The 25,148-nt window shown below is 57.9% G+C and overlaps 2 protein-coding genes across 4 annotated transcripts in view; both read left to right on the top strand.

Annotated features, from left to right (window-relative positions):
- LOC131820041 (ATP-binding cassette sub-family A member 17-like) overlaps nt 1–5,118 on the top strand; it is a 64,638-nt gene extending 59,520 nt beyond the window's left edge. The window contains exons 27-32 of the mRNA XM_059155523.1: nt 586–756; nt 1,023–1,213; nt 1,355–1,428; nt 1,930–2,086; nt 3,828–3,862; nt 4,570–5,118. Coding sequence (XP_059011506.1) covers nt 586–756; nt 1,023–1,213; nt 1,355–1,428; nt 1,930–2,086; nt 3,828–3,862; nt 4,570–5,118 — 1,177 coding nt within the window. The remainder of the gene's footprint in view (nt 1–585; nt 757–1,022; nt 1,214–1,354; nt 1,429–1,929; nt 2,087–3,827; nt 3,863–4,569) is intronic.
- Nucleotides 5,119–5,131: 13 nt separating this feature from the next.
- On the top strand, nt 5,132–23,861 carry CCNF (cyclin F). Of its 3 annotated transcripts, none has more exons than XM_059154975.1 (17): nt 5,132–5,234; nt 6,144–6,298; nt 7,235–7,341; nt 8,356–8,423; nt 9,555–9,748; nt 10,151–10,204; nt 11,114–11,218; nt 11,541–11,618; nt 13,602–13,753; nt 16,170–16,334; nt 17,989–18,112; nt 18,370–18,550; nt 18,889–18,976; nt 20,613–20,712; nt 20,799–20,926; nt 21,539–21,708; nt 22,539–23,861. In XM_059154975.1, the coding sequence occupies exons 1-17, from the start codon at nt 5,219–5,221 to the stop codon at nt 22,958–22,960; spliced, it is 2,307 nt and encodes a 768-aa protein (XP_059010958.1). In that variant the 5' UTR covers nt 5,132–5,218; the 3' UTR covers nt 22,961–23,861. The 3 variants fall into 3 exon arrangements, with proteins under 3 accessions (XP_059010958.1, XP_059010957.1, XP_059010959.1); XM_059154974.1 differs by having other exon boundaries at nt 9,555–9,808; XM_059154976.1 differs by lacking the exon at nt 11,541–11,618 and having other exon boundaries at nt 9,555–9,808.
- The last annotated feature ends 1,287 nt before the right edge of the window (nt 23,862–25,148 follow it).

Genomic DNA, 25,148 nt, shown 5'->3' with positions numbered 1-25,148 from the left:
CGCCCATCTGAGGACTTCGTCCGGTGTGTGCAGCGCCCCCTGGAGGCTGATGACAATATCGCACCCCTGGGACAGGGATGGCGGAGAGTCCCAGGGGCCAGTCCAGGACTCCTGACCTTGGCTCTTCCCTCCCTGCTGGCTAGGGTTTCAGACAGGTTTTTGTACTTCCCTGCATCTCTTGAAGATTAAACTATTTAACACTTGCAAAGTTTAGAACAGCTCCCCCGCACGTTGTAAATGCTATGTGTTCATTTTTTAAAAGTTCGCTAAAATGGTCCTCTGTCCTTAAGCTCCCAACACCAGAGACCCTCAGAGAAGACTCACAGACCATGTGCTCTCTACCCCTGTATCCAGGGCCATGACCTGTATACTGGGTGGACAGCCAAGTCACAGTGCAACCTCACAGGAGGGTGGCGGGCCATGTCACTAAAGCCCCACTCAGGGGCTGTGGGATGCTTTCCCCACAGAGAACAGAAAGCCTGTGTGTGTGTGTGTGTGTGTGTGTGTGTGTGTGTGTCTAGGGCAGGTGGGCTGCTGGTGATTGTTGGTTGCCATTCATCCCAACCTTTCCCTCTCTGCTCCCAGCGGCAGCAACAAGCGGAAGCTGAGCACGGCCATTGCCCTGCTTGGAGAGCCTTCGGTCATCTTCCTGGATGAGCCATCCACCGGCATGGATCCCGTGGCCCGGCGTCTGCTCTGGGACACCGTGGCCCGGGCCCGTGAGTCCGGCAAGGCCATCGTCATCACCTCCCACAGGTAGAGCCAGAGTCTCCGGGGGTCGGTGGAAAAGTAGAGACAAGGGCTGGCTGGGTGGGGCCGGGGGCACAGACCTGTCAGCAGCTGTGTCGGAGCCCCTGAGGAACGTGCCCAGCCTCGCCAGGCGGGCCCCTCTCTGAACGTGGGAATCAGGAGCAGTGTGATCTGGCCGTGGACACCGGCCTCTCTGCAGGAGCCTCTGTTGTGGAAGGCGGGCGTCGGCATCCCCTGCCCCGCCCCTGTCAGGCCTCTGCCCCTCTCCCCAGCATGGAGGAATGCGAGGCCTTGTGCACCCGGCTGGCCATCATGGTGCAGGGTCAGTTCAAGTGCCTGGGCAGCCCCCAGCACCTCAAGAGCAAGTTCGGCAGCGGCTATTCCCTGCAGGCCAAGGTGCGGGGCGACGGGCAGCAGGAGGCGCTGGAGGAGTTCAAGGCGTTCGTGACCCTGACCTTCCCAGGTGAGGGACACCACACACAGGGCCTCTGTGCCTCAGCCCTGCCGAGCGCCCCCCGCCCGCCCCCGTCCCTGACCCCTGGGAGGAGGGCCGTGACTCCATGGTCCCAGGCCCTCCGGGGAACACGGTGTCCTCTCCGTGCAGGCAGCGTCCTGGAAGACGAGCGCCAAGGGATGGTCCATTACCACCTGCCCGGGGATGACCTCAGCTGGGCCAAGGTGAGCATGTACCTGGGCATCAGAGGGAGCAAACCTGTGATGTCACCGACTTTCTGGGGTGACGAGTTTTCTTTTCTTCATGAACGTTGCATTCATAGCATTTTCTCTCTGCCGTCTCCATGGTAATATTCACGCAGATTTCATAAAACACAAGGACGTGTGAACTGGAAGGGACCTTCAGCTCCTCCTACCCCTCATTTCAGAGAGAGGGAAGCGGGTCCAGAGAGGGGACACTGCACGTGCAGGGTCCCATAGCATGCCAGAGATCCAGCTGGGGCTACTGCCAGCTGGCCCCATGCCCGGGCAGTGCCTTTCTCTGAGATCAGACAGCTGACTTCCCTAGGACTGACTTCTTGGGAAGTGCTCTGGGGACAGCTGAAAAAGAGATGGGTCTTTAAGGGGCTTCATCACACCCAAAACCCTCCCTCTTTCTACTCTTTGCTGCCTCCTCTCCCCTCCCTTGTGCCCATCATCCACAGTGGCCTCCCTTCTTCCCAAAAGGTGTTTGACATTCTGGAGCAAGCCAAGACAAAATTCAGGCTGGATGACTACTGTGTCAACCAAGTGTCTCTGGAGGACATTTTCTTGAGCTTCACCTGCTCTGCGCACCCAACCAAAGAGGAACACAAACAAGAGCAAGGAGACCTGAGACCTGGCTGTTGGAAGCAGCCAGCAGACCATTCACCAACCTCTCCACCTCCCTCTCCACGGCCCTCCCAGCCTCCCTCTCTATTTTCCCCCCAGCCTCCCTCTGAACCTCCCTCCCAGCCTCTCTCTCCATCTCCCTCCCAACCTCCCTCTCCAACTAGCTTTCCGTCTCCTTCACAACCTCCCTCTCCAACTTGCTCTCCATCTACCTCCCAACCTCCCTCTCCAACTAGCTCTCCATCTCCCTCCCAACCTCCCTCTCCAACAAGCTCTCCATCTCCCTCCCAACCTCCCTCTCCAACAAGCTCTCCATCTCCCTCCCAACCTCCCTCTCCAACTAGCTCTCCATCTACCTCCCAACCTCCCTCTCCAACTAGCTCTCCATCTCCCTCCCAACCTCCCTCTCCAACAAGCTCTCCATCTACCTCCCAACCTCCCTCTCCACTTCCGTGAGATGTTTACTTCCCATAATAAAGAGTGCACAGTCTGCCAAATGCTGCAAGGAGTACAAAAGCAGCTCATGGACCCAGTGAGCTCAGTTCAAGGTCTGGGTGGCTCTCTGTGAGACTGGGCCCTCTCACTTTAGAGGCCTGGCGGAGAACCTAGTTCCATTTCAGTGGAAAACGATCCCCTTGAGTCCTACTGGCTGGCTGCGCGGCCTCCCTGAGACCTGGCTGTTGGAAGCAGCCTCAGAGATGCACCTGCCATGTCCTTTCAAGGTGCAGTGACCTGGGGGTGACCATGGTTCTCATGGCATCATCCTTCTGAAAGCAAGAGAAAGGAGATTGACAAGTTTGCTAAGCAAAGTCTTAATTTTTCGGCATTTGAGTATTGGGATTCGGGAGACTCCGTTTGATCTCTGCACACACACACATACCCACCCCGGTCCTTACAAATCTTAGGGGTGAGCCTGCACAAGACAGCCCATCAACCCATAAAGTGTTACTCAGATGAATAACCTGAAACTTAAGAGACATCCATCCACTTCCTACAGTCAACAGGAAGTGGAGCCAAGATTCAAGTCACAGAGAGGTTCCCAAAGTGGGGTTCCTAAGCAGCAGCTAGAAACATGCTAGGAACCCAGATTCTTGGGCCCCACCCCAGACCTGGTAAATTGGAAATACTTGGCGTGCGACCCGGCAATCTGTGTTGTAAGGACCCCGTGTTAACAGGCACTTCTGACGCCGCTCAGGTGTGACAACCACTGAGTGCAGGCCTGTGTGCTCCAGGCAGAGGCTCGGGCCAGCCTCTGTGCACTACTCTGGGACGTGCCCTGTCACAGAGCCTTTCTCCAGCCTTTGCAGGTAGCTCTCTCCCTCCTTTCTCAGCCAAGCTCCTGGAAAGCGGTGTCTCCTGACCCTCAGCAGACTTCCTACCTGCCATCACCAGTCACCCCAAATTGCGGCACTGCTCCACCCTGGCGGCCACCCCGCTGGTCTCTCCACCCTCTCTCCTTGTGTCTGCTCTGGGGCATTTCACAGGGTCCCACACACAGCCTTTTCCCGTCACTCCCACCTCTGCACCCTGCTGTCCTTGAATCATTCTCATTCACCCCCCACCCCATGACTTCAGCCACCATCTTCTTCCAGTTGGGAACTTCCCACACCCCCGACAATCCAGACTTTTCCAGTGAGTTCTCAACCCTCCTGCGTGGGGGGTGTCCCATAGGAAATGGGCTCTCCTCACCCTCTGGGAGCGGCTTGTCACCCCCACAGGCTCTGGCACCCCCCTCCACCCCATCACCCCCCCAGGTTCTTCCTGCCAGGTTGATGGACGCAAGCTGCAGGCGAGGGCTCACAGCATGGCCAAGAGAAGAGCACTGGTTTTCTGAAAAATATGAAAACTTTACCACTGAATAAAGAAGAAAAAAATGACGACATAAGGAAGCAGGGAGACGACACCTGAGGGACTTAAGGGAGCAAGGACGCTGTTTTGGGCTCCCCAGGGGAGTGGCCATAGTGACAATGGTTTACTATCCCTTCAAGGTGCTCCCCGCATCCAGGCTGAAAGGGCATGCCACTGCCTTGGGGGAGCCCAGCAACGAAGCCACAGGGCAGGGGAGGCAGACAGCCCAGTAACCAAAGGTGTGAGGAAGGATGAGAAGCCCGGGGTCCACCCTGGGCTCCTTGTTATGCTTCTGGGTGCCACAGGCCGTCTGAGGAGCCCCCGAAGCCCACTCGCTGGGCTCCGTCCACTCTGCTTCAACCCCAGGTCCAGGGGCCTAACGGGGGCCGCTCACACCTCGGGTGCGGCGGTCCGTGGACTTCCCTGCCCCCTGCGGCAGAACGGGCAGCGTGGCTCTTGTGTGCGGCTGCCCGGCTGCCCAGACGACCCAGGGGCCGGCCGCAGGGGAGGGGAGGGGAGGGCTGGCTGGGGGCACGCGCGGGTGAGTAGTGTCCTCCTCCGTCCAGCGCTCCCCCCGTGAAAGACGGGCCCGGGCGGAGGGCACTGCCCAGTCCTGACTGACACGGTGCTTGGGGTGGCCCGCGGCAGCCAGTGGAGCCGGATCCTGGGGGACAGGGAGGACACAGCGGGGACAGACGGGGCGACGTTCTGCCCGAGGGACGCCGGAGCCACAATTCGCGGGAAGAAGGCGCCGGCCGAGGCGCTGGAGGGGCAGCGTTCCAGTCCCAGCCCTCCGTGGCCCGGCCGTCCGAGCAGCAGTCTCCCGCCAGACGCGGGCCGGAGGCTGGGCGCGCTGTCTCTCGGGGCCAGGGCCAGGGGCGCGGCGGGCGCGCACAGGCCTCCGCGGACGCTGTTCGCCTGTCCCCACGCCGCCAGAACGGCCCGGGCTCACGCACAGAGACGCCCCCGCCAGCGGGGCGACGCCGCACTCCCCCGGGGATCCCTCCCGCCCCGCCCGGGGAGGCGGGGCGGCCGCGCGGAATCCACCAGTCAATGGCCGGCGTTCGAATTCGCGTCCTGGCGTGGCCAATCGCGAGCGCCCGGCGCGGGCGGGAGGGCGGAGCCGGGGCCGGGACCCGGCGGCCCGGCGACGCGCGCCCCCCCCGGCCGGCCAATGGGAGGGCCGGGCGCATTTGAAAACTCGGGCGGGCGGCGGGGCAGGTTTGCGCCTGCGCTGGGCGCGCGGGGCTGACGGCCGTCGGGGACGCGGGCGACGGAATTGGCGGCGGCGACGGCGATGGGGAGCGGCGGTGGTGAGTGCCTGGCGCGGGCGTCGGACGGCGGGCGGACAACGGGCGGGGCGGCTCGGGCCCTTCGGCCCCGCGTGCGGGGCGTCACAGCGGCGTTCGTCGGGCGCGCGGTTTAAATGCCTGGCGGCGCCGCGGGTGCGAGTGGGCTCGGCGTGAACACCCCGCGCCGGGCCGGGCACCTGTCCCGGCCGGAGAGTAGCGCGACCCGCCTAGAGCAGGGGGACGAGGACGGTGTGGCGGCACCATCCAGCTACCCCGTGGGCCCCCGGCGCCCCGCGCGGCCCGGTAATTGCTGGTAGGCGACCCCGGTGCGGAGCCGGGCAGGGCAGGAAGGCCTCCGGAGGGGCGGGCGGCGGGGAGGACACCAGGTGAGCGGGGCGAGGGGCTCCTGCTGTATCGTCCCGGAGATGGGCAGGGGTCGGAGGGCAGAACCAGCCTCCGCCCTGGCCGCTCTCGTCCCAGTAGCCAAGCTCCAGGCTAGCCTCCTGTTTGCCTTAAGCACTTCCTGACTCTGAATGAATGACTGTGGCTGTGGGAATCCGTGGGCCCCCACTCTTTTATTTTTTTTAATTTTTTTATTTTTTAAGATTTTATTTATTTATTTGACAGACAGAGATCATAAGTAGGCAGAGAGGCAGGCAGAGAGAGAGAGGAGGAAGCAGGCTCCCTGCTGAGCAGAGAGCCCGATGCGGGGCTCGATCCCAGGACCCTGGGATCATGACCCGAGCCGAAGGCAGCGGCTCAACCACTGAGCCACCCAGGCGCCCCCCCCCCCACTCTTTTAAATAATGCTTGTTTGGGACCAGAAATGCAGCCGGTTCCTTCTGTTCAGTCGTCTTCAGATACAACTGTGCCTGTCAGCGCAGCTCCCTTCCTGCACATCCCTGACACCATTCTGCTGTTCTTCTTCAGTGATCCACTGCCGGTGTGCAAAGTGTTTCTGTTACCCTACAAAGCGAAGGATAAAGAGGAGACCCCGAAACTTAACCATCTTGAGCCTCCCTGAAGATGTGCTCTTTCATATCCTGAAGTGGCTTTCTGTTGGGGACATCCTGGCTGTCCGAGCTGTAAGTCGCCAGATTAAAGTGGCGTCAGCCCTGTAGCTTGTTGGCCTGACTTGTTGGTTGTCCCATCAGGGCTTTCAGTTCTTCAGTGTCAGAACAACATTTTGGCTACAAGAGAGGGAAGAGGCAACAAGCGTGATGTTGTTACTAGGTGTTTGAGGTTGTTGCAATCGAAAAGCTGAAACATAGTGCAGTATGTTTTGAATCCGTTCACTGTGATGTCTGACAGAGAAAGGACCCTAACGTGGTGGTGAATTTCTCACCTCTTAAGAATAAGAGCGTTAAAGAAAACAAAAATACATTCACGAGGACAAACCACATGTAGTATCGAGCCCTGAAAGGGACCCTGGGAGTCAGTTTGCACATACTCAACAGCCTCCTTCAGACTGACTTACTCAAGGGCGTACAGCAAATTGGTGGGAAGAGTCCAGGAAACTTGTCCAGGAACTTGTTTCTCTGACTCCCAAAGCCACCTCCGTGGTGGTGCAATGGAAACTTCAGCCCCTGAAATGGTCGCCTGGGCTCAGGGCTCCCAACTGAGGCACTTCCTGCCTCCGACCAGAGTGGTATTGAGTTTATTGGTCTTTTTCTAGACCCTCCATTGACCTCCAGACGCCAGCTATGTTCCCACTGGCAAAGCCCCAGGTAGAGGAGCACAAACCATAATTCTGTTCTACTAGCTCCCGTTAGAGTCAAGTAGGGAATACACCCTTACGGGGGCGACTCCCCCTTTCTCAGTCTGGATGCTTATTCCCCCTTCTGGCAGCACTGTCCCCACCTTTAGAGCTTCCGAGAAACTTGTTTTTTCCGTCTCTTAAAGTAGCCATGACTTTGATCCACAGGGGGCCCTCCATCTGTCTTTGTCCCATGTTCAAGGGCTCCAGGAGTGGGGCTTCTGGGAGGGCCCATGGTAATCCCCGCCCTTGCGTTGTTCTGCAGGTGCATTCCCACCTGAAATACCTGGTGGACAACCATGCCAGCGTGTGGGCATGTGCCAGCTTCCAGGAACTGTGGCCTTCTCCAAGGAACCTGAAGCTCTTTGAAAGGTATCCGTGCCCCTGACCACAGCTCCGTTTTCTCCCGTCTCTGGGCCTCCCTGGTATGCCAGCCTGTGTCCCAGCGCCTGACCTGGGCAGGCTTTTTCTTTTGCAGTTGCCCTTGCCCACACCTCACCCCCCAGGGAGGGACTGAGGGCTGTCAGCGTCACCTGTGGAGTCACATGAAGCACAGTCATTGGCCATCCGTGCCACCAGCCCCACCAGACTCATTAGTCACTGTCATGCTTCGAATGGTCTCCCTTGGGCTGGGACCAGTCTGCATGATTCAAATGCAGGTCACCTCCCTGTGGAAATTTTACTCAACCCTCTTTTTATTTTTTTATTTTAATTTTTAATTCAAAGCTTGTGATTTCACTTGTTTTAGATTTTACTCCCTGGCTGATCCCATCTTCCTGCTGGGGTTGGGACCTAGAGGGAGGGTCAGATCAGGTGTGAGCCCCTCATCTTGGGAGCCCCAGCATGCTAGTGGCTAGACCTACTGTTCCTGCGTGCCGGTGGCTCCACACAGGCCGCCTGAAACCTAAGCCACATACCATGTGATTTCTTCATTGAAGGTGTGCAACTCAGTGGTTTTAGAGTTAAAGAGTGGTTATAGAATCACAGAGTTGTGCAAGCATCGCCACTAACTTGAGAACATCCTCACTACTCCCATGGCAAAGCCAGAGTGAATAGGGCTTGACTTCAGTGCCCACTCCCTATTTTCCCTGCAATCCCCCCAGTCCCAGGCAGCACTACATCTGCCCACTTATCCGTGGATTTGCCTGCTGTGGACATTTCACATAAGGGGAATCTTACAACATGTGGTGTTCTGTGGCTGCGTTCTTGTGCTTGGCATGCCTTTAAGGTTGGTCCATGTTGTCGCGCGTCATGGATGAGTGATATTTGACTGCATTACCTAAAAAATCCCCAGTTAGGAAACAAGCGTTCTAGGGTCGGGTGCCGTGGAGGGACAGGAACTTCCCGGGACAACACAGGTGATGCTGTGTGTTTTTAATGGTCTAGGGCTGCCGAAAAGGGAAATTTTGAAGCTGCCGTGAAGCTGGGCATAGCCTACCTCTACAATGAAGGCCGTAAGTCCTCCCGGGGCCAAGGCTGGCCTCACCCAGCTCAGTGCCGACCTTGTAGAACAGGCATGAGCCCTTCCTCGCCCCTCCACCCCTTATCCCTGCCAGGTCCAGCTGCAGGCTTCTCCCCTCAGCAGCCTATGCTCACAGGAGTGGGATGTGCTGGTGAACTTTGAGTCCGTATGCTTTATTTTAACAAACCTTGTTTTGATGAATGCTTTGAGACTTAGAGTGGGGGGAGGGGAGGCTACCCAGGCAAGCCAGGCTTCCCCCCCGCCCCCCAGCAGTTCCCTGCTCCGTCCAGTGAACCCTGCAGCCCACATGTAGGTGCTGGCTCCTCTCCTTCCTTGGCCACAGTTCCTCCCTGGAACTCTGGGGCAGCGATCAAAGAATGCCTAATTCCATGGGGTGTTCATAACACAGTAGCCCCGGCTCCAGTGGGAGGCAGGTCCAAGCAGGTCAAAGCCGTCCTGGTGCCTGAACTCCTTCGCCCCTCAGGGAACAGGTGCTCCTTGAAAGAACCCGTGCAGCCTTCTCCTGTCCCAGTGCCTGCCCTGTTGCTTAGCACACAGAACCAGCCTGTAGGGTGTCCATTTGCAACTCCCAAACACATAAAGCCTGGGGAGAGCTGCTCCGCTGCTGCTCAAAGATGTGGCATCTTGCCAAGTCAGCCCCTGCTATAGGACTCTTGAGAGCAGTAGAGGCGAGGAGCAGTCCTGCTGCCCCATCAGACAGCGGTTCCAGACAGGACTCACGTACCATCCGCCTTACCCGCCCCAAGTGTCCAAGCCAGCAATTTGTACACACCTCCCTCACAGCGTGGTGCAGCCATCGCCACCAGACAGATTTGGAACATTAGCTCCGCAGGAAACACCACACCTGCTAGAGTGGGTTTAGGCTGTAGCTCCCAGACCTTCAGATCCTAGGCTGCTGGGAGGACCCTGTCAGGGACACGTGATTCACAAGGTAGAGGAAGAAAGGGAGGAGCCCCCATCTTGGAGGGCTCTGCTCTCCTTCAATACCAGCAATGTTGTACTGTGGCAGGCGTAAGATTGTCGACTTTGAAAAAAGCCATCGAGACTTCTGTGCACCTGTCCGTCAGAGATGTCTGGGGTAACATTCTGTCCGTGTCCGCAGTGTCTGTGTCTGATGAAGCCCGTGCGGAGGTGAATGGCCTGAAGGCTTCTCGGTTCTTCAGTCTCGCGGAGCGACTGAATGTGGGTGCCGCGCCCTTCATCTGGCTCTTCATCCGACCCCCGTGGTCGGTGTCTGGAAGCTGCTGCAAGGCCGTGGTTCATGAGAGCCTCAGGGCGGAGTGCCAGCTGCAGGGGGTGGGTCCTGGCGAGGGACACGCGTGGGGCCCGCATGCCGGACGGTCCGAGCCCCATAGGGTGAGTAGAGACACTGGACCACGTAAAGCCAGGCACCTGACGGCAGTGGAGCTGTGGAAAATCGGGAGCGTGGGTGTGGGGGCATCTAGAGATGAGCCAGCAGGAGAGGAAGCCTCACCACTGGGGCTCCCAGGGAATCCCATGAGGGTCTGGGCTGAAAATGTATTGACAGCTGGGAACACAGGACCCCAGCTCCTCGAAGCCTGAAATCAGGGAGCAGCCCTCAGGGTAGGGTATGAGCCAGGCAGGGGCCATAGGGACAGGTGGACGGGGAAGGGTGGTGCCCTGGAAGTCCTCTTTCCACCGATGATCACACTTTCTCCTCCTCCTCTCGCTGCTCAGACTCACCGGGCGTCTATACTGCACTGCTTGGGGAGAGTGCTCAGTCTCTTCGAGGTAAGTCGTCCGTCCCGCCTGGACCCTGTGCCAGCCGCGGTGGCCCTGGGCCCCCGAGCACGTGGACATGGAGCACGGGACTCCTTGTTTCTGTGCTGCCCGCCTTTCCGGCAGCTGCAGACACCAGGGAGCAGGAAGTACATGGGACTTGTACATGGGACCCCGCAGGAGGGCTCATGCGGGGTGTAACACCCAGGCCAGCCCCACCTGTTGGAAGAAGCCTAGAGCCTGGCAGAGTGTCTGAGTACTTGCTGGGCCATGGGCTGGTTTCGTGGCCTGGCTCCGGGCAGCCTCTCTCGCTCTTCCCATAGACCTCCTTATGCTGAAGAAAGCTTTACCAAGCTCATGATTAAGAAGCCAGCTCTGCAGCAAACTCAGGGAAAGTGGTGGCTTCTGGTGACTGGTGCAGCAGCAGGGAGGGACACTGAGCGTGAGAGAGGCCTGGGAGAAGCCTCAGGAAAACCTGTGTGCCACCCTCTGGGAGGGCTGGTATGGAGGGCTGACCCTCTGGCAGCCCAGAGCCGAGCCAAACACAAACCTCACAAACCCTGGAGGGAGGGGGCCCGTGAGGGCAGAGCCCTGAAGCTCGCTTTCCCGGTGGTTGTGAGAGCACATATCTTGAGAGAAGTCGTTTCCACTCCTGGTTTAGTTAACTCATTTTGGTAAAAGAAAGACTCCCAAATATGACAACTGAGAGGTCCGCGGAGAGACCGTGGTGGCCCATAGACTGGTGTTCTGGGGGAGCAGGGTGGAGGAGGCCGCTGGGAGAGGCTGGTATCTGCAGAGAGCAGGACGCGGGGCGCGGGCCACTAGGAGAGGCTGGAGTCTGGGAGCAGGAGAGGGGCCGCTGGGAGAAGCTGGAGTCTGGGAGCAGGGTGAAGAAAGCTGCTATGCTGGGGTTTGTTGTAGGATGAAGAGCGGAAGCAGCAGGCCCAGGATCTGTTTGAAGAGTCTGCCAATCAGGGCTGTCTGGCCAGCTCGTACCTCCTCTGGGAACGTGACAGGAGGATGGATGTGAGTGAGCTGGGGTCTGGGGAGAGGAGGCTGTGTGTTGGCCTAAGGTGCGGTCTCCAGATGGGCCGTCAGCAAGGTTGGGTCTGCATGGGGGTGGGCGGACCCTTCGGCAGCTCCCCGAGCACCAGGAGCCTCTGGCCAGCAGCTGCTTGCATAGCTGCCCCAGCAACCACCACCATTTCTTAGACAAGGGTCTGGGAAGGAGGCCAAGCCGTAGACCCTCGGGGCGTATTGGGAAGAACATTTAAGATTCGATGGGTTGATTCTGAGTTTTCCAGAGACACAACTGTGTAAGAGCACGGTGCCTCTCTCCCGTTGACAGATGTCAGATCCCGGGCGATGCCTCCACAGCTTCCGGAAACTCAGGGACTACGCGGCCAAAGGCTGCTGGGAAGCACAGGTGAGGCAGGAGCCGGCCTTCTCCGTCCAGCTCCTCTCGTGGGGCCCGTGGTGTGGAGACTGCCCGGGCTCCCACTCAGAGGCAGTAGGACCGGCCCAGGGCAGCGCCAGGCCTTCCAGGAGTGTTGCTGCGGGAGGTGGGGGGGCTGCGAGTGCTTCCTTCCTGCGCCTCATCCAGGAGCCTCCAAGCCCGCCTCTCTGTTCTTGGGTGCCGCTTCACACCGTCTTCTGTGAGCACTCGTGATGTCCTGCTCCCTGGGTCAGCCAGGGTTAGGACCAGGACACAAGGGATTTGCCGGGGGTGTTCTCCTGGTGCTCTCCTCTTACAGCTGTAAGGAATTCTCGTTTAGGACAAATCAAAGACAGTCCCCCTTTGCCAAGCAGGTAGAAATGCTCTTGTTGCCCCACCAGGGGCCGTGTTTGAGAGTCCTCTGCCCTAAAAGTGAGGGAAGAAATTACAGAGCAGCAGGTGGCCCAGCCTGACAGCTCACAGATGCAGTGATGTTTGTGTCCCAGGCAGTCAGCAGATCTGCAGCAGCGAGAGCACTGAATAGTACGGTGTTCTCTCGGCAACTCTAACTAATAGTAAGAATAGCAACATTCTGACATCGCGCTCCCGCACAGGAGGAAATAGAAACAGCTAGTCCAAGTCCGGGGCAGTGTGCCCCCTCAGTGCTAGTCATCGGGGCCCACAGCTCAACAATAGCGTGTGTATGTAGGTCTTTTCTCTGTGCGTATTGAGTGGATCCTTAATATTCTGAAAACACACTTTTTTCACGATAGCACTTTTTGCTGGCAAAGATGTGATAAAATAACATTCTCCTAGCTGGTATGAAAATCCACGTGGACCTTTCAGAAAATACTTTGGCACGGCTGCCCCTGTGGGTGACCATGTAAGCAGACGGGGTCCAGCCCCGAAACAGCTGCACCGAGATGTTCCTCAAAATAATAAAACAGATCAAACCCCAGAAGGAGGAACAGGTGAAATGTGCTTACAGGAGTTTCATATGCTAAGGAACCATGTTTTTTTTGTTTTTTTTAAAGATTTTTTTTATTTATTTGACACAAAGATCACAAGTAGGCAGAGAGGCAGGCAGAGAGAGAAAGGGATGCAGGCTCCCTGCCAAGCAGAGAGCCCAATGCAGGACTCGATCCCAGGACCCTGAGATCATGACCCGAGCCGCAGGCAGAGGTTTAACCCTCTGAGCCACCCAGGTGTCCCAAACCATGTTAACGCTAAGTGAGCTGAGAGAAAATAAATGCCTCTGCGTTATGATCAGGAATGCGTGGAAACATCTGGAAGGAAATACCTAGAAATGGTTGCTAGTTACCACTGGAGGGCCTAGAGGTGCCAGGACCCGTGCCAAGTGGAGGATGCAGTTCAGTCAACCCACATACCCAGCTACCAAGGCAGGTGCCATTAGGCCCTTGTGAGAAGGGGAAACTGAGGCACACAGCAGTTCGTTTGCCTGTGGCGTTCACACAGACCCAGGTTTTATTTTTTTTTTTATTATTTTTTTTTTTTTTTAAGATTTTATTTATTTATTTGTCAGAGAGAGAGTGAGTGAGAGCGAGCACAGGTAGACAGAGTGGAAGGAAGAGTCAGAGGGAGAAGCAGGCTCCCTGTGGAGCAAGGAGCCCGATGTGGGACTCGATCCCAGGACGCTGGGATCATGACCTGAGCCGAAGGCAGCTGCTTAACCAACTGAGCCACCCAGGCGTCCCCAGACCCAGGTTTTAAAGCCAAGTCATCTGAACCTCCAGCCGGTTTTGGCCACTTTGCTACGCTGACTCCATTATGCGCGTTTTGTCCCTCTTGAAGTCCGTTACCACATGATGTGGTGTTTATTTCACAAAGAGTAGTTAAAACCTGAGCTATGCTGCTTCCGGAAGGCAGAGAAGGTGTACACACCCCCTGTGTCCACACTGTCTTCTCCCTCAGCAACCCGTGGCTTCGCGCTCACAGCCGTGTCTGTCCCCGCAGCTGTCTTTAGCCAAAGCCTGTGCGCACGGAAGCCAGCTGGGCCTCGACGCCAAGGCCTCAGACAGTGTGGTGCGCCAGCTCTTCCAGACCTCCCGCGCCATGGGCAAGCAGCAGGTCTTCTCCGTGCAGAAGGGCCTCAGCGACACCATGAGGTGAGGACCTCGAGGGCCAGCGTCTGCTCGGGACGGTGGGCGAGGCTGAGCAGTGGCAGGGCTCCGGGGGCAGAGGGGCTGCCTGTCCCGTTCCACTCAAGCCTCCACGGGGTGTTATCCAGGGCTTCGAAGAGAAAACATCCCCCGTGAGTGTCTGTGCTTGTTTCCTTTTTAATCCTCAGAACGTGTTAAACCATTTGAAGCGTCTTTCTAAAATGACAATGTTTGTATCACCGGTTTCAGCAGCCAAAACACATCTTTACACAGCCTTGTGTGGGCGTGAGTGTTGCCGACAAGGGTCCGCGGCCCTGGGGGTGGCCTCCAGCCCCCCATGCCCTGCTGCTTCCTGCGGCCCACCCACCGCTGAGGCTTTTCACTGCATCATGGGAGATGATCGAAAATAACAGGGAGGGGCGCCTGGGTGGCTCAGTGGTTTGGGCTGCTGCCTTCGGCTCGGGTCATGATCTCAGGGTCCTGGGATCGAGCCCCGCGTCGGGCTCTCTGCTCCGCAGGAAGCCTGCTTCCCTCTCTCTCTCTCTCTGCCTGCCTCTCTGCCTACTTGTGATCTGTCTGTCAAATAAATAAATAAAATCTTAAAAAAAAAAAAAAAGAAAAGAAAAGAAAATAACAGGGACATAAATAATACTTTAAGCTTCCACCAGATTCTAGATATGCTTTGAAGGAATGCCCTGGGGGCCAGTCCGTTGGGCATCCCACTCTTGATTTGGGCTCAGGTCATGATCTCAGGGCGCTGAGCTTGCTTAAGATTCTCTCTTTCCCTCTCCCTGTCTCCACTTTCTCTAAAAAATCACTCAATTAATTAAACGCATGCTTTGGCTTTTGAAGGGCCAGGCTCTGGCTGTACTCCAGCAGCTCCTAGGACGTGCTCAGTAGACGTTTGTGTTTAATGGGATCGTGCCTTCCCTGAAGGGACTTGGTGTCACGCACACGGTGCGGGGTCGCATATCCTGTGTCAGCAAGCCCTTGTGCTCTGGAATCCTGGGCCAGTGCCGGCGGCTGTGGCCCCCTTCTCTCCCACTTGTTCCTCCTCCTGTGGGAAGCTGTATCCTGAGAGCACCTTGTACCCCTCTCCATCAGCCCTTTTTTGGGGGACTGTGGCTGTTCTGTTTTGGGGACACTTTCTTCTTTTCCAGAACAACAGAATTTTGTTGAAATACTAATATCACCTCAGCCTTTGAGTTGAACTTCTTTTCGTTTTTCTCTATACCGAGCCACAGCTACCTTTTTTGTTTTTTACACTGAGGTGTATCTGACATACGACATTATGTTGGTCTAGGATTTAGCCATTTTAAAGTGTACAATTTGGTTGTGTTTTTTTAAGATTTTATTTATTTGAGAGTGTGCGCAAGCGAGCAGGGGGAAGGGCAGAGGGAGAGGGAGAAGCAGACTCCCTGCTGAGCAGGAATTGCCCCCCCGGCCCCCCAACACGGGGCTCGATCCCGGAACCCTGAGATCATGACCTGAGCCAAAGACAGACACTTAACAACTGAGCCATCCAGGCACTCTGGGTGGTTGGTTTTTAGAAGTCCCATTGTTAAGGTCACTCAGTCTGGGTAGGGGCGGCGTCCTCTTCTGTTCCCAGTGTTGGCTGGTTTAAACCTCATACACCTGGCAGCACTCACACGCTCTTCCAGCTTCGGGAGGAAACACAGGCTGTCTGTCTCAGGCTGTCTTTCTTTCCTACATCCTATTCCTGCCCTGTGACAGATGCTTCTACCCAGCACCTGGAACTCTTGCCTGGAACTCGGCAGCTTTACGTGTCTTCTCCCTCTCGCTCCTGGGCTCTTCTCCTTTGTTCAGAGAGGCGTGGACCACCCTCGGGTGTCCTTGCCATGGCACCCAGCACTCCCATGTGTGGTCTGCGGTGCTCGCCCCAGGTTAAGCCCCCTAGAGGAGGGACCCCTCGTCTGTGCAGGGTGCCTGAGAAGTCCAGTGCCAGGCTCAGGGGCGTCCACCTTGAGCTCCATTCCTGCTCTCTGCCCCACTGCAGAGGGTCAAGATAAATGACCCTGTGGACAGGCCGCTCCTTGGGGAGGATTTGGGTTTGTAGGAGGGCCGGAGGTCTTTCAGCTTTGCGTAACTGTTCCCCGGCCCTGTGATCTACCCTCAGCCCTACAGGGTGGCCCCCCTTGTCCCCTACCTGTGTCTGGGCTCCTCCAGTACCTGGCAGTTCCCGGGGAGAAGGCAGGGGACACAGGTGTGTGCCCAGCTTCCTTCTAGGAACCTAGCAACCTTGGGGCCCTCCCAGCCCCCTTGGAGCCAGCGTCTTCAGCCGGGACGAGTTCCCGGGTACATAGACAGCACTGCAGATGACCTGCTCACTCTCTGAGTACGGGTGGGCCAGGTGGGAATGGGGTGCTCGCCCTCGTTTTCAGGGCTGGTGCTTGTCCTGCAGGTACATCTTGATTGACTGGCTGGTGGAAGTGGCCACCATGAAGGACTTCACGAGCCTGTGCCTTCACCTGACCGTGGAGTGCGTGGACCGGTACCTGCGGCGGAGGCTGGTGCCCCGGTACAGGCTCCAGCTGCTGGGCATCGCCTGCATGGTCATCTGTACCCGGTAGGGAGCCTCCCAGTGCAGGGGCTGCGGGACGGGCTTCCCCGGTGGGCTTAGTGCTGAAATTGAGCCTTCAGTGTCGCACCTCACCAGATGGGGGTCTGAGCTGCGGGATGAGCGCAAGCAGAGTAGTTCTCCCCAGGCAGTGACGGAACCTCGGTGTGTGGGCGGCCACTCATCCTGGCCTGCAGGGACCCCAAAGAATGGCCTTGCTCGGTGGTACAGGCTGGGTCCTTCTTTCCCAGGCCCCTGAGAGTGATGTGGAGACCTGCCCTCTAGGGTCTCCCTGCTGAGCTCATAGAAAGACCCTTCTCAGCAGTCGAGCTCTCTAGCCTGCGTCACCAGAGACCAGCAGTTAGAGGGTCTCACGCCCCCAGCCGGCTCCCAGAACACTCCAGTCCCACCACGAACATGGGGTGCCTCCTCGGACAGCTGCCTGCACCCCTGACAACTCTGACTCTTCATATGGGACCGGCTTACGTCTCTGCCCCAGTTTTGCCCTGGAAGCATCTGCCTGTTCTTGTTCTCTTACATTCCGTGTGGTCTGCTGTGCCCCTGGCAGCATTCTGCAGACTGGCTGTCCTTGTCTGTGAGCCGGCGGGGGGGTGGGGGTGAGAGACAGGCTCGCCACATGTAGTGGGGTACGCTCAAACACGCGCACTTCCTTTGCATGTAGCCCAGAGGCAGGGGCTCCAGGCTTACATTGTTAGGGTGGTTTTTGTATGTCACGAGGTCATGGAAAGCTCCAGCTACTGTCTTAGTCTCTGCCACCCCTGGTGACCCCTGAGCCCACTATGTCCAACTTCGCAGTGTGCTAGGTCACAAGGCCATGAGAGGAATAGGACATGCAGTCTCTAGGGGACCAGTGTGGGCTTGGGACCGCAGGCAGGGTGTGTTCATGGGACCCTGCATCCAGACCTTCTCACTAGAGGTGGCAGAACAGACGGGCCTCATCACCTCATGCCCAAGCAGCATCATTACATCCTTGTAATCAGGAACAGAGTTACTGGGCCGCCAACTGGCAAGCAGTGAGATGCTTTATATAGATCTAGAGGCAGAGATGCCCACCTGTGCTCTCCGATCTCCCATCTCTTGGCCAAGCCTATAGGGAATGGGGAGGCTACAGAAGCCCCAGGACAGAGCAACCACCAGCGTGGCCCTGCTCCCCTGCTGGCAGTCTGCCAGACCAATGTGTTCCCTGCTAGTTGGGGCTGCTGGAGAGTAGAGAACAGGGTGGCTTCCTGCTTAAGGGACAATGGAGATTCCTGTGGCCACGCCTGTGCTGAGGACACACCTTCCAGCAAGCCCCAGCTCCGGTCCCACTGGCTCCCTGGCTTCCAGGTTCAAGCTCTTGTTTACTTGCACTCTGCAGAGGGTGGCCTAATCCTCAGGTCACCAGAGGATTGACCAGACCCGGCATTCGTGGGTGCCTCGTGCAGACACTGGCTTGCCTGGAGCCTGGCCCCTCCCACAGCCGGCACCAGTCCCGCCTCCTTTGCAGAGTCTTGGGACAGGGTCACACGAGCTCATCTCTTCCTCTTGGGAGTTGGGCAGTTCATCCGCTCTTTGACCCCCACCCCCCGTCACTGGGAACTCAAGTGATGGCTGCCTCCAGGGAGAGCAGACTCAGCGCTCAGACCCCTTCTTGACATTCCAGGTTCATCAGCAAGGAGATCCTGACGATCCGCGAGGCTGTGTGGCTCACGGACAACACCTACAAGTACGAGGACCTGGTGCGGATGATGGGAGAGATCATCTCTGCCCTGGAAGGGAAGATTCGGGTAAGCGCCCATTGGCGGTTTCCTTTCACATCAGAGTTGAATTCATGGGAGGGACAGGAGGAACCAGGGGCTCCTGCTCGGTGTGAGCTTTCCTGCTCCAAAAGGTCTGCCTGGACCCAGAGGGCTGAGGCCGGAGCTGCCTCTGGTTACTGTGACCCTGGTGCCCATGTGAATGTGGGTGAGGCTGCTGCCCTGTTGAGTGTGTGGGTGAGCTTTCTGCGTGCCAGGACCACATGTCTCCTTCCTGTCCCATCTAGGTCCCCACTGTGGTGGATTACAAGGATGTTCTGCTGACGCTGGTCCCTGCAGCACCTAGAACCCAGCACCTGTGCAGCTTCCTGTGTGAGCTTTCGCTGCTGCACACCAGCCTGGCTGTGTATGCCCCGGCCCGTTTGGCCGCCGCCGCCCTGCTGCTCGCCAGGCTGATGCACGGGCAGAGTAAGGATCCCGCCCTCCGCCGGCTGCTCAGCGGGGGCTCAGCCAGGGCCTGGGGGTCACCTGAGTTGGGACACGGGATGTGACTCTCATACAAAGGGGAGGGAGAGAGACAAAGTAGCATGCCCGCCCCGGACCAGGAGACACAGGCATGGATGGTAGCTGTCCTGTGGGGGTGAGCTGAACAGGGGACTCCAGCATAGTATTGCCGCACCACCGACAGTGAACCTGGGGCATCTGTAACCCCGAGCTCCAGGAAACTGCACGGCAGAACTGTGGGGGCCAGGGGGCAGAGCGGGGCTGGCATCAGCACGGCCCCAGCATCTGGCTTTCCTCCCCAGCACAGCCCTGGACCCCACGGTTGTGGGACCTGACCGGGTTCTCCTGCGAAGACCTCATACCCTGCATCCTGAGCCTCCATCAGAAGTGGTGAGTCTGCAGACGGACGCGAGCCCCCACCCAGCCGCCACGGAGTCTTCGTGCTCACGTCCCGCGGGGACGTGGCTGGCAGCCCCCCACACACACCTTCCCCACAGTGCGCTGTGTTCTCACGGTCGACATGTAAAAACGCCAGGCCACGGTCGTCCCAGTTCAGGTTTGACACTGGATGAGCGCAGTAGCCCCTCCCAACTGCAGCTCATCCCACAGGCAGCTGACGGTACTAGAAACATCGAGGCTGTGTTCCTGAGCCGCGTTCAGTGTGGCGGGGGGACAGCTTGTCCCCTGGGGTAGGGGTTGGCCGGCTGCAATGGCTTCCTGCCACAGCCCTGTCCCTCACCCACTCACCCTGGTACCTGCTGCCGACACGTGCCTGTGCCAGACCCCAGCCGCCAGCTCCTCTGCCCATCCACGCTCCGCACATTCTTCCTGCATGTGAGGGGCTGGACAGTTCCGGCCTTCTGTCTGTCCTCGGGCACCTCTGGGATTCAGAATACATCTGAGTCCCAGGACCTATTCCCTGCCGCTGCCTTATGCAGGCCAGACCCCTGCTCCCCTCTCCAGCCATTCCTCCTTGTCATAGATTGAATTGGCTGCTTGGCAGGTATACCTCAGTCATCCTAGCGGGGACCTGGGCCCTGCCATTTCTCTCCATTCCCGAGTCTCCCTGGCTCTGGAGGCCTGTGCTGCCTGCACGTACGCATTCCCCAGCTGCCCCCTGAATTATCTCAGGGACTGCCTCTGTTGTGTGGGGGAGGTCCCTGCTCTGTACACCATCCAGAATAAGATCGGAACTCTCTGGCCAGGCCCCAAGCCCCTGGGGGTATCCCCTTCTCTGGCCTGCTCCCTGCCTTGCTCCACCGTGGGGAACCGGTCACCGTGTCCTGGGGCCAGCATGTGCGTTGGCTGACTCTGTTTTCCGTTGTGCCTAGTCACAGCCAGTGGACGGGAAGTATGGGTGAGCTGATGGGGTCCACGTGTGTGTCATCACTCCATGACGGATGTGAATAGTCTGTCCGTACCTGACATCAGCTCCCAGTAGTTGCTACTAGGCTGTTCCCCTGCCTCTCAGAGTTGTTTTTTATTTTCACATCAGATAAATTGGAAACACTTTTTACCAGCGAAACTTTTTTTTTAAGCTTACCGTGCGTATTTGGTCATGCGACCGTCCCGACTATCAGTTGTAGACCATGGTGGCGCCCTCAAAGCCCGCCGCACTCCTCGTGGGTCAGGCCTGTGCTCCCCAGCCCCAGCTTTCCTTCTCTCTGGATTTTCCATTTCTGGACACTTCAGAGAAACACAGTCCTGTTCATGTGGCCCTTTGGAACCAACCTGTCACCTATGTAACACTTCCACTGGCTTCGCAGTCTGCTGCACAAGCAGACCACGTCTTGCTCATTTGTGCCCTGGTGGACGTGGGGGCTATTGGAATGAGGCAACTGCGGACATCCGTGCAGGGTGCCCCATCTGCCCTGCCATCGCTAGGCTGTTTCTAAATACCTGCTGTACTCTCTCGCTTCAGCGAGTGGAGGCTAAAACGGAGTCCCTTGGGCTGGGGGTGCTGCTGTCGTTGCCCCAGAGCCCAGCCTGTGGCCCTGCTGTCCCTCACATGTCCCCCCGTTTGCAGCTTCCACGATGACGCCCCCAAGGACTACAGGCAAGTGTCTCTGACTGCCGTGAAGCAGCGGTTCGAGGACAAGCGCTATGAAGAGATCAGCCAGGAAGAGGTGCCCACACCCTGGCCCCCCAAGGCCCCCCCCAGACACCAGCCCCTCCGGGCCTCGTCCCACCCTCTGACCCGGTCTCCTTGCAGGTGCTGAGCTACGGGCAGCTGTGCGCAGCTCTGGGAGTGAAGCAGGGCAGCCCGGAGCCCGCGGCTTTCCTCAGCACGGGGGACATCCACGCCTTCCTCACCTCTCCGTCAGGAAGAAGGACCAAGCGGTGCGTGAGCCCCTGGTCTGGAGCTGCATGTGCTGGGCCTGGATTCCTTCGTGGCCCCCGCGGCTGTCTTGAGAGGCTCCATGGACCCCCTTTTACACAGGGGCTCCTAAGATGTAGCAGGGAGAAGCAACAGGTCCCGCAAAAAATGTAGCTGGGGTTGAATCCAGGCCTTGGTTCCTGGGCCCCATCTCCAGACAGCAGCCCTGTCCTCTCTCTGGTGCAGCGGGCCGCTTTGAGCAAAGACGGTCTCAAGCCCCACATGGGCATCCACGGGCCACCCGGTTCCATGGTGTTGCTCTTACTCTCGGCCTGGTCCCTCCACACTTCCCGGGCTGGTCTTGTCCCCACCCTCGTCTCCCAAGTCTATGCCACATGCACCCCCTGTCACAGTGTTCTGGTGTGATCCCCTGGAATCACTCGCCTCCCCCACCTTACCCACCCCAGGAATTCCTGTTGATCCCACCAAGTCCCGAGCGCAGCCCCTCAATGTGCCACCGGCCCTGCCTCTAGGAGCCTTGCCGTGAGCCTCCCAAGGGTGGGCAGCTGCAGAGGGCCAGGCTGGGCCTCCCACACTGCTGCCTGTGATCAGGCTGCTGGCTCTTCCCTCGGCAGGAAGCGGGAGAACAGCCTCCAGGAGGACAGGGGCAGCTTCGTCACCACGCCCACTGCGGAGCTGTCCAGCCAAGAGGACATGCTGCTGGGCAGCTTTCTGGACTGGAGCCTGGACTACTGCTCTGGCTACGAGGGTGACCAGGAAAGCGAAGGAGAGAAGGACGGTGACGGTGAGCACTGGGACTCAGAGACCACCCAGATGCCCCCTCGGAAGGAGGGATTCACACACGGGAGGCATGAGAGAGCAGAGCCCCTAGAACACCAGAGCAAGGCGGGGGGCTGGGGGGCCAGGAGAGAAGACCTATGTCCAGGCCCGTGAAGGGGCCTCACCAGAGCAGGGAGGCGGAGGAGACCTTGTCTGGAATTCATGAGCAGATCTTTCTAGAACGTCATGTGAAATGTGCCACCCGCTGCCCTTTTTGGGTTCTGTGCCTTGTGCGCCCCTCCAGAGCTGCCTGTGGAGCCTCTGCCCTTGTGTTCTCGACCAGCTGAACATGAAGGAAGCCCAGCTCAAGCAGATTCTGTCAACTTTCCCATTACTTGCTGTGGTGGCCACTTGGGGATTAAGTAATTTTTTTTTTTTTAAGATTTTATTTATTTATTTGACAGACAGATCATAAGTAGGCAGAGAGGCAGGCAGAGAGAGAGAGGAGGAAGCAGGCTCCCGCCGAGCAGAGAGCCCGATGCAGGGTTTGATCCCAGGGTCCTGGGATCATGACCCGAGCTAAAGGCAGAGGCTTTAACCCACTGAGCCACCCAGGCACTCCGGATTAAGTAAATTATTGAGGACTAGTCTGTAGTCGCTTCCTGCTGTCCCCCAAGTCACGATGAGTGCCACCTTCAATTTCTTACCCAAAGGAGAGCAATACAGGGGACTGTACTGAGAGCCATACCTGTCCTGGTCAAGAGATGGACCCAGGCCACTGGGGTCCTGGCTGGGCAAGGGAGGCACCCCATTGCTTGGGCAGTGGCCACATCTCTCTCCCCTTGTCTCCCACAGTGACGGCCCCCAGTGGCATCCTTGATGTCACCGTGGTCTATCTGAGCCCCGAACAGCACTGCTGCCAGGAATCAAGTGATGAGGAGGCCTGCCCAGAGGACAGGGAACGCCAGGACCTGCACACCTGGGTACCAGGCCCCCAGACACCTCCAACGCCAGGGCCTGAGCCTCGGCTCTGCGGCACAAGGGAGCCAGGCAGGGACAGTGCGACCTCAGGGTACTCCTCCATCAGCAGCGCAAGTCCCACAAATTCCGTGGACAGCGTCTCGGGGGGCCCTCCCCAATCTACCTCAGCGCTGTCCCCAGGCAGCAACTCAAACACACATCCTTGCCACCACCATGCCAAGAAGTCGTGTTTACAGTGTCGCTCTCCAAGCCTTCTGGAGAGCAGCGTTCCCCAGGTGAAGAGGAAAAACCTATAGACCCCCAGTAAGGAGGAAGAGGAGAGGGACCTGAGCCGGGCTTGCTGAGGCTGCACACGTGCCTCCACTCGTCGCAAGGAACGTCTGCTGAGGGAGGGCTGCACTAGGGAGCCGAGGGGGCGCTGGAGGTGGACACCCTGTGGGCCCCTAGTGGCTCTCGAACAGGGAACAGAGAGAACACTGGACGCTGTCTCTTTCTCCAGGGTAGTCCCATTCCCGTCAGAATGTCTGAATCAGAACAAAACCTCAGATTCTTTGTTTTGGAAACAGCCTCAAAGCAATCATGCCCCACCCTGGGAAGCCTGTGTCTCTGTTCCCTCTTGTGTCTTTCCTGCTCTCCCTGGGGAGCTAGAGCCCATGCCCTGATCTCCCCGGCCCCAACTGAATCTCATCCCAAGAGCCAATAGCTTTCACAGTTGAGAACACGTGTGACCAGGTGGCCTGGCACAACCCCCCTCCCAGCATCTATCTGGTTTGGGGTTCCAGTGGGGAGCTGACAGCTCTGAGCACACGACTGTCTTCATACTGCGCCGCCCGCCCGCCCCCCCCCCCACCCGCCGCCAGCTCCCATCCTCACTTGGTGGCAGGTTCCCTGCTGAGGGAGACTTGCCCCTGCACACTGCTGTGTACTACAGTGGACCACCAGGTGGGAGGCCCTGACTGCTTTCAGGCCAGGGCCTGGATGTCTTGGCCCTAAGCTCCCTGCCCACCACACTCTCAGCTCCTGCAGAAGTCTGTCCCTTCCTCCAGAGTGATTTGTCTTTGTACCCAGCAGGTGGTGTCCATGTGAACACCTCTCTTTGCACTGAATTTCTAGGCCATTTCTTTTCATGTCTTTATTTCCATCCTTAGTTCTTCTAAGATGGAAACAAAAGAAAAATTAAAGATAGAAGGCGTTAAATTTTATAAAGAGATTCTTAACTTCATTTAGGGTCCACTAAAGGAAAAAGGAGCACCTGATTCAGACCTGAGTGGTCTCCTGACCCTCTTCCCAGAGAGATCAGAAAAAAAGTTGAATGTCATTTATAACATCTGAGGTGGCCCCAGGGCAGAAGAGTGAGACTCATAGGACCTGTCCCCACCTGCTGGCTGAGGATGGATCTGCTTGTGTTCCTGAGGCTCCCCGACACCTGCCACCTCCTGAGTATAGCAACCAAAACCGGTGGGATCTGCTCCAGACTGCCCCCCTCCCAGGACAGGTGGACCACTCCGGGATAGCTTGTTTCTTCTCAGAACATTGGAAAGAACCACTGGGCCAGGAGTGTCCCCCAAATGCTCTTGAACCTGGGCTCTGGAACAAAGAGCTACTCCCTAGTGGCTTTTCTGGGTGCTTGGAGCACTTGGGTGCTCCGATGGGAGCTGTCTTCCTGCTTCTATAAGAGAATTTTGACCACCCTGAGTGGGGCACAGTGGGATTGCGACCTTCCCAGTCAACTGTGCCCCTGGGCATGTGTGAGTCTCCGTATTGTCTGTAAGATGGGGCCATCTTACCTACCTCACAGGGGTGTTGTGGGGATTAAATGTGATGAGGGTAGTGGCAGCTGAGTGATGTGCCTGTCTGAACTGCCCACTTCCTTGTTTGTGGCCCACTGACAAAAGCCTCCTCTCAGCTTGCACCTTTAGGAGACTACTCCAGTGGGGATGTAATGCCACCTGCCAGTGCTGATGAGAGCCTCTCCAGATAAGAACGGGAGAGCCCCACCCTAAGCTCCCACCATGGACCAGTCCCAAGCAGCACAGGGACCCCAGCTCCGCTCCCCAGCAGCTGTGAAAGGGGCACCTCTCCATCATAACCCCCAGCATGTCATCCCTGTAGCTCCCCCTGAGATTTCTCAGCCCCAGCAGGGGTCACAGTCCTACTTAATCCAATCACGTGGGGCCCTTCGGGCTTCATCACTCCTCCCAGCCAGCACCCATCTCCCCAGGTGTCTGAGCCCCTGAAGGCCCCCCTCCTTCATCCTGTGGAGACCCTCCTGGAACCGTTTCCAGTTGCTTCTGTCCCTCCACCTCTCTGGGCTCCAGCTCCCCTTCCATCACCCATCTTTCACCAGTGCCCACCTATAGTCACCTGTCTCACCCTGGCCCATCTGGCCCTGGGCTCATTGCTCGAAGGCCACCATCCCTAGTCTTCTGGACTGATGCCACCTGCGAATGTCAGCGCCTCCTAAGGATGTCTACAAGCGAACGC

Source organism: Mustela lutreola, chromosome 17, assembly GCF_030435805.1.
Source record: "Mustela lutreola isolate mMusLut2 chromosome 17, mMusLut2.pri, whole genome shotgun sequence".
In the NCBI taxonomy this organism is placed as follows: domain Eukaryota; kingdom Metazoa; phylum Chordata; class Mammalia; order Carnivora; family Mustelidae; genus Mustela; species Mustela lutreola.
This window is presented reverse-complemented; position numbering and strand designations above follow the sequence as displayed.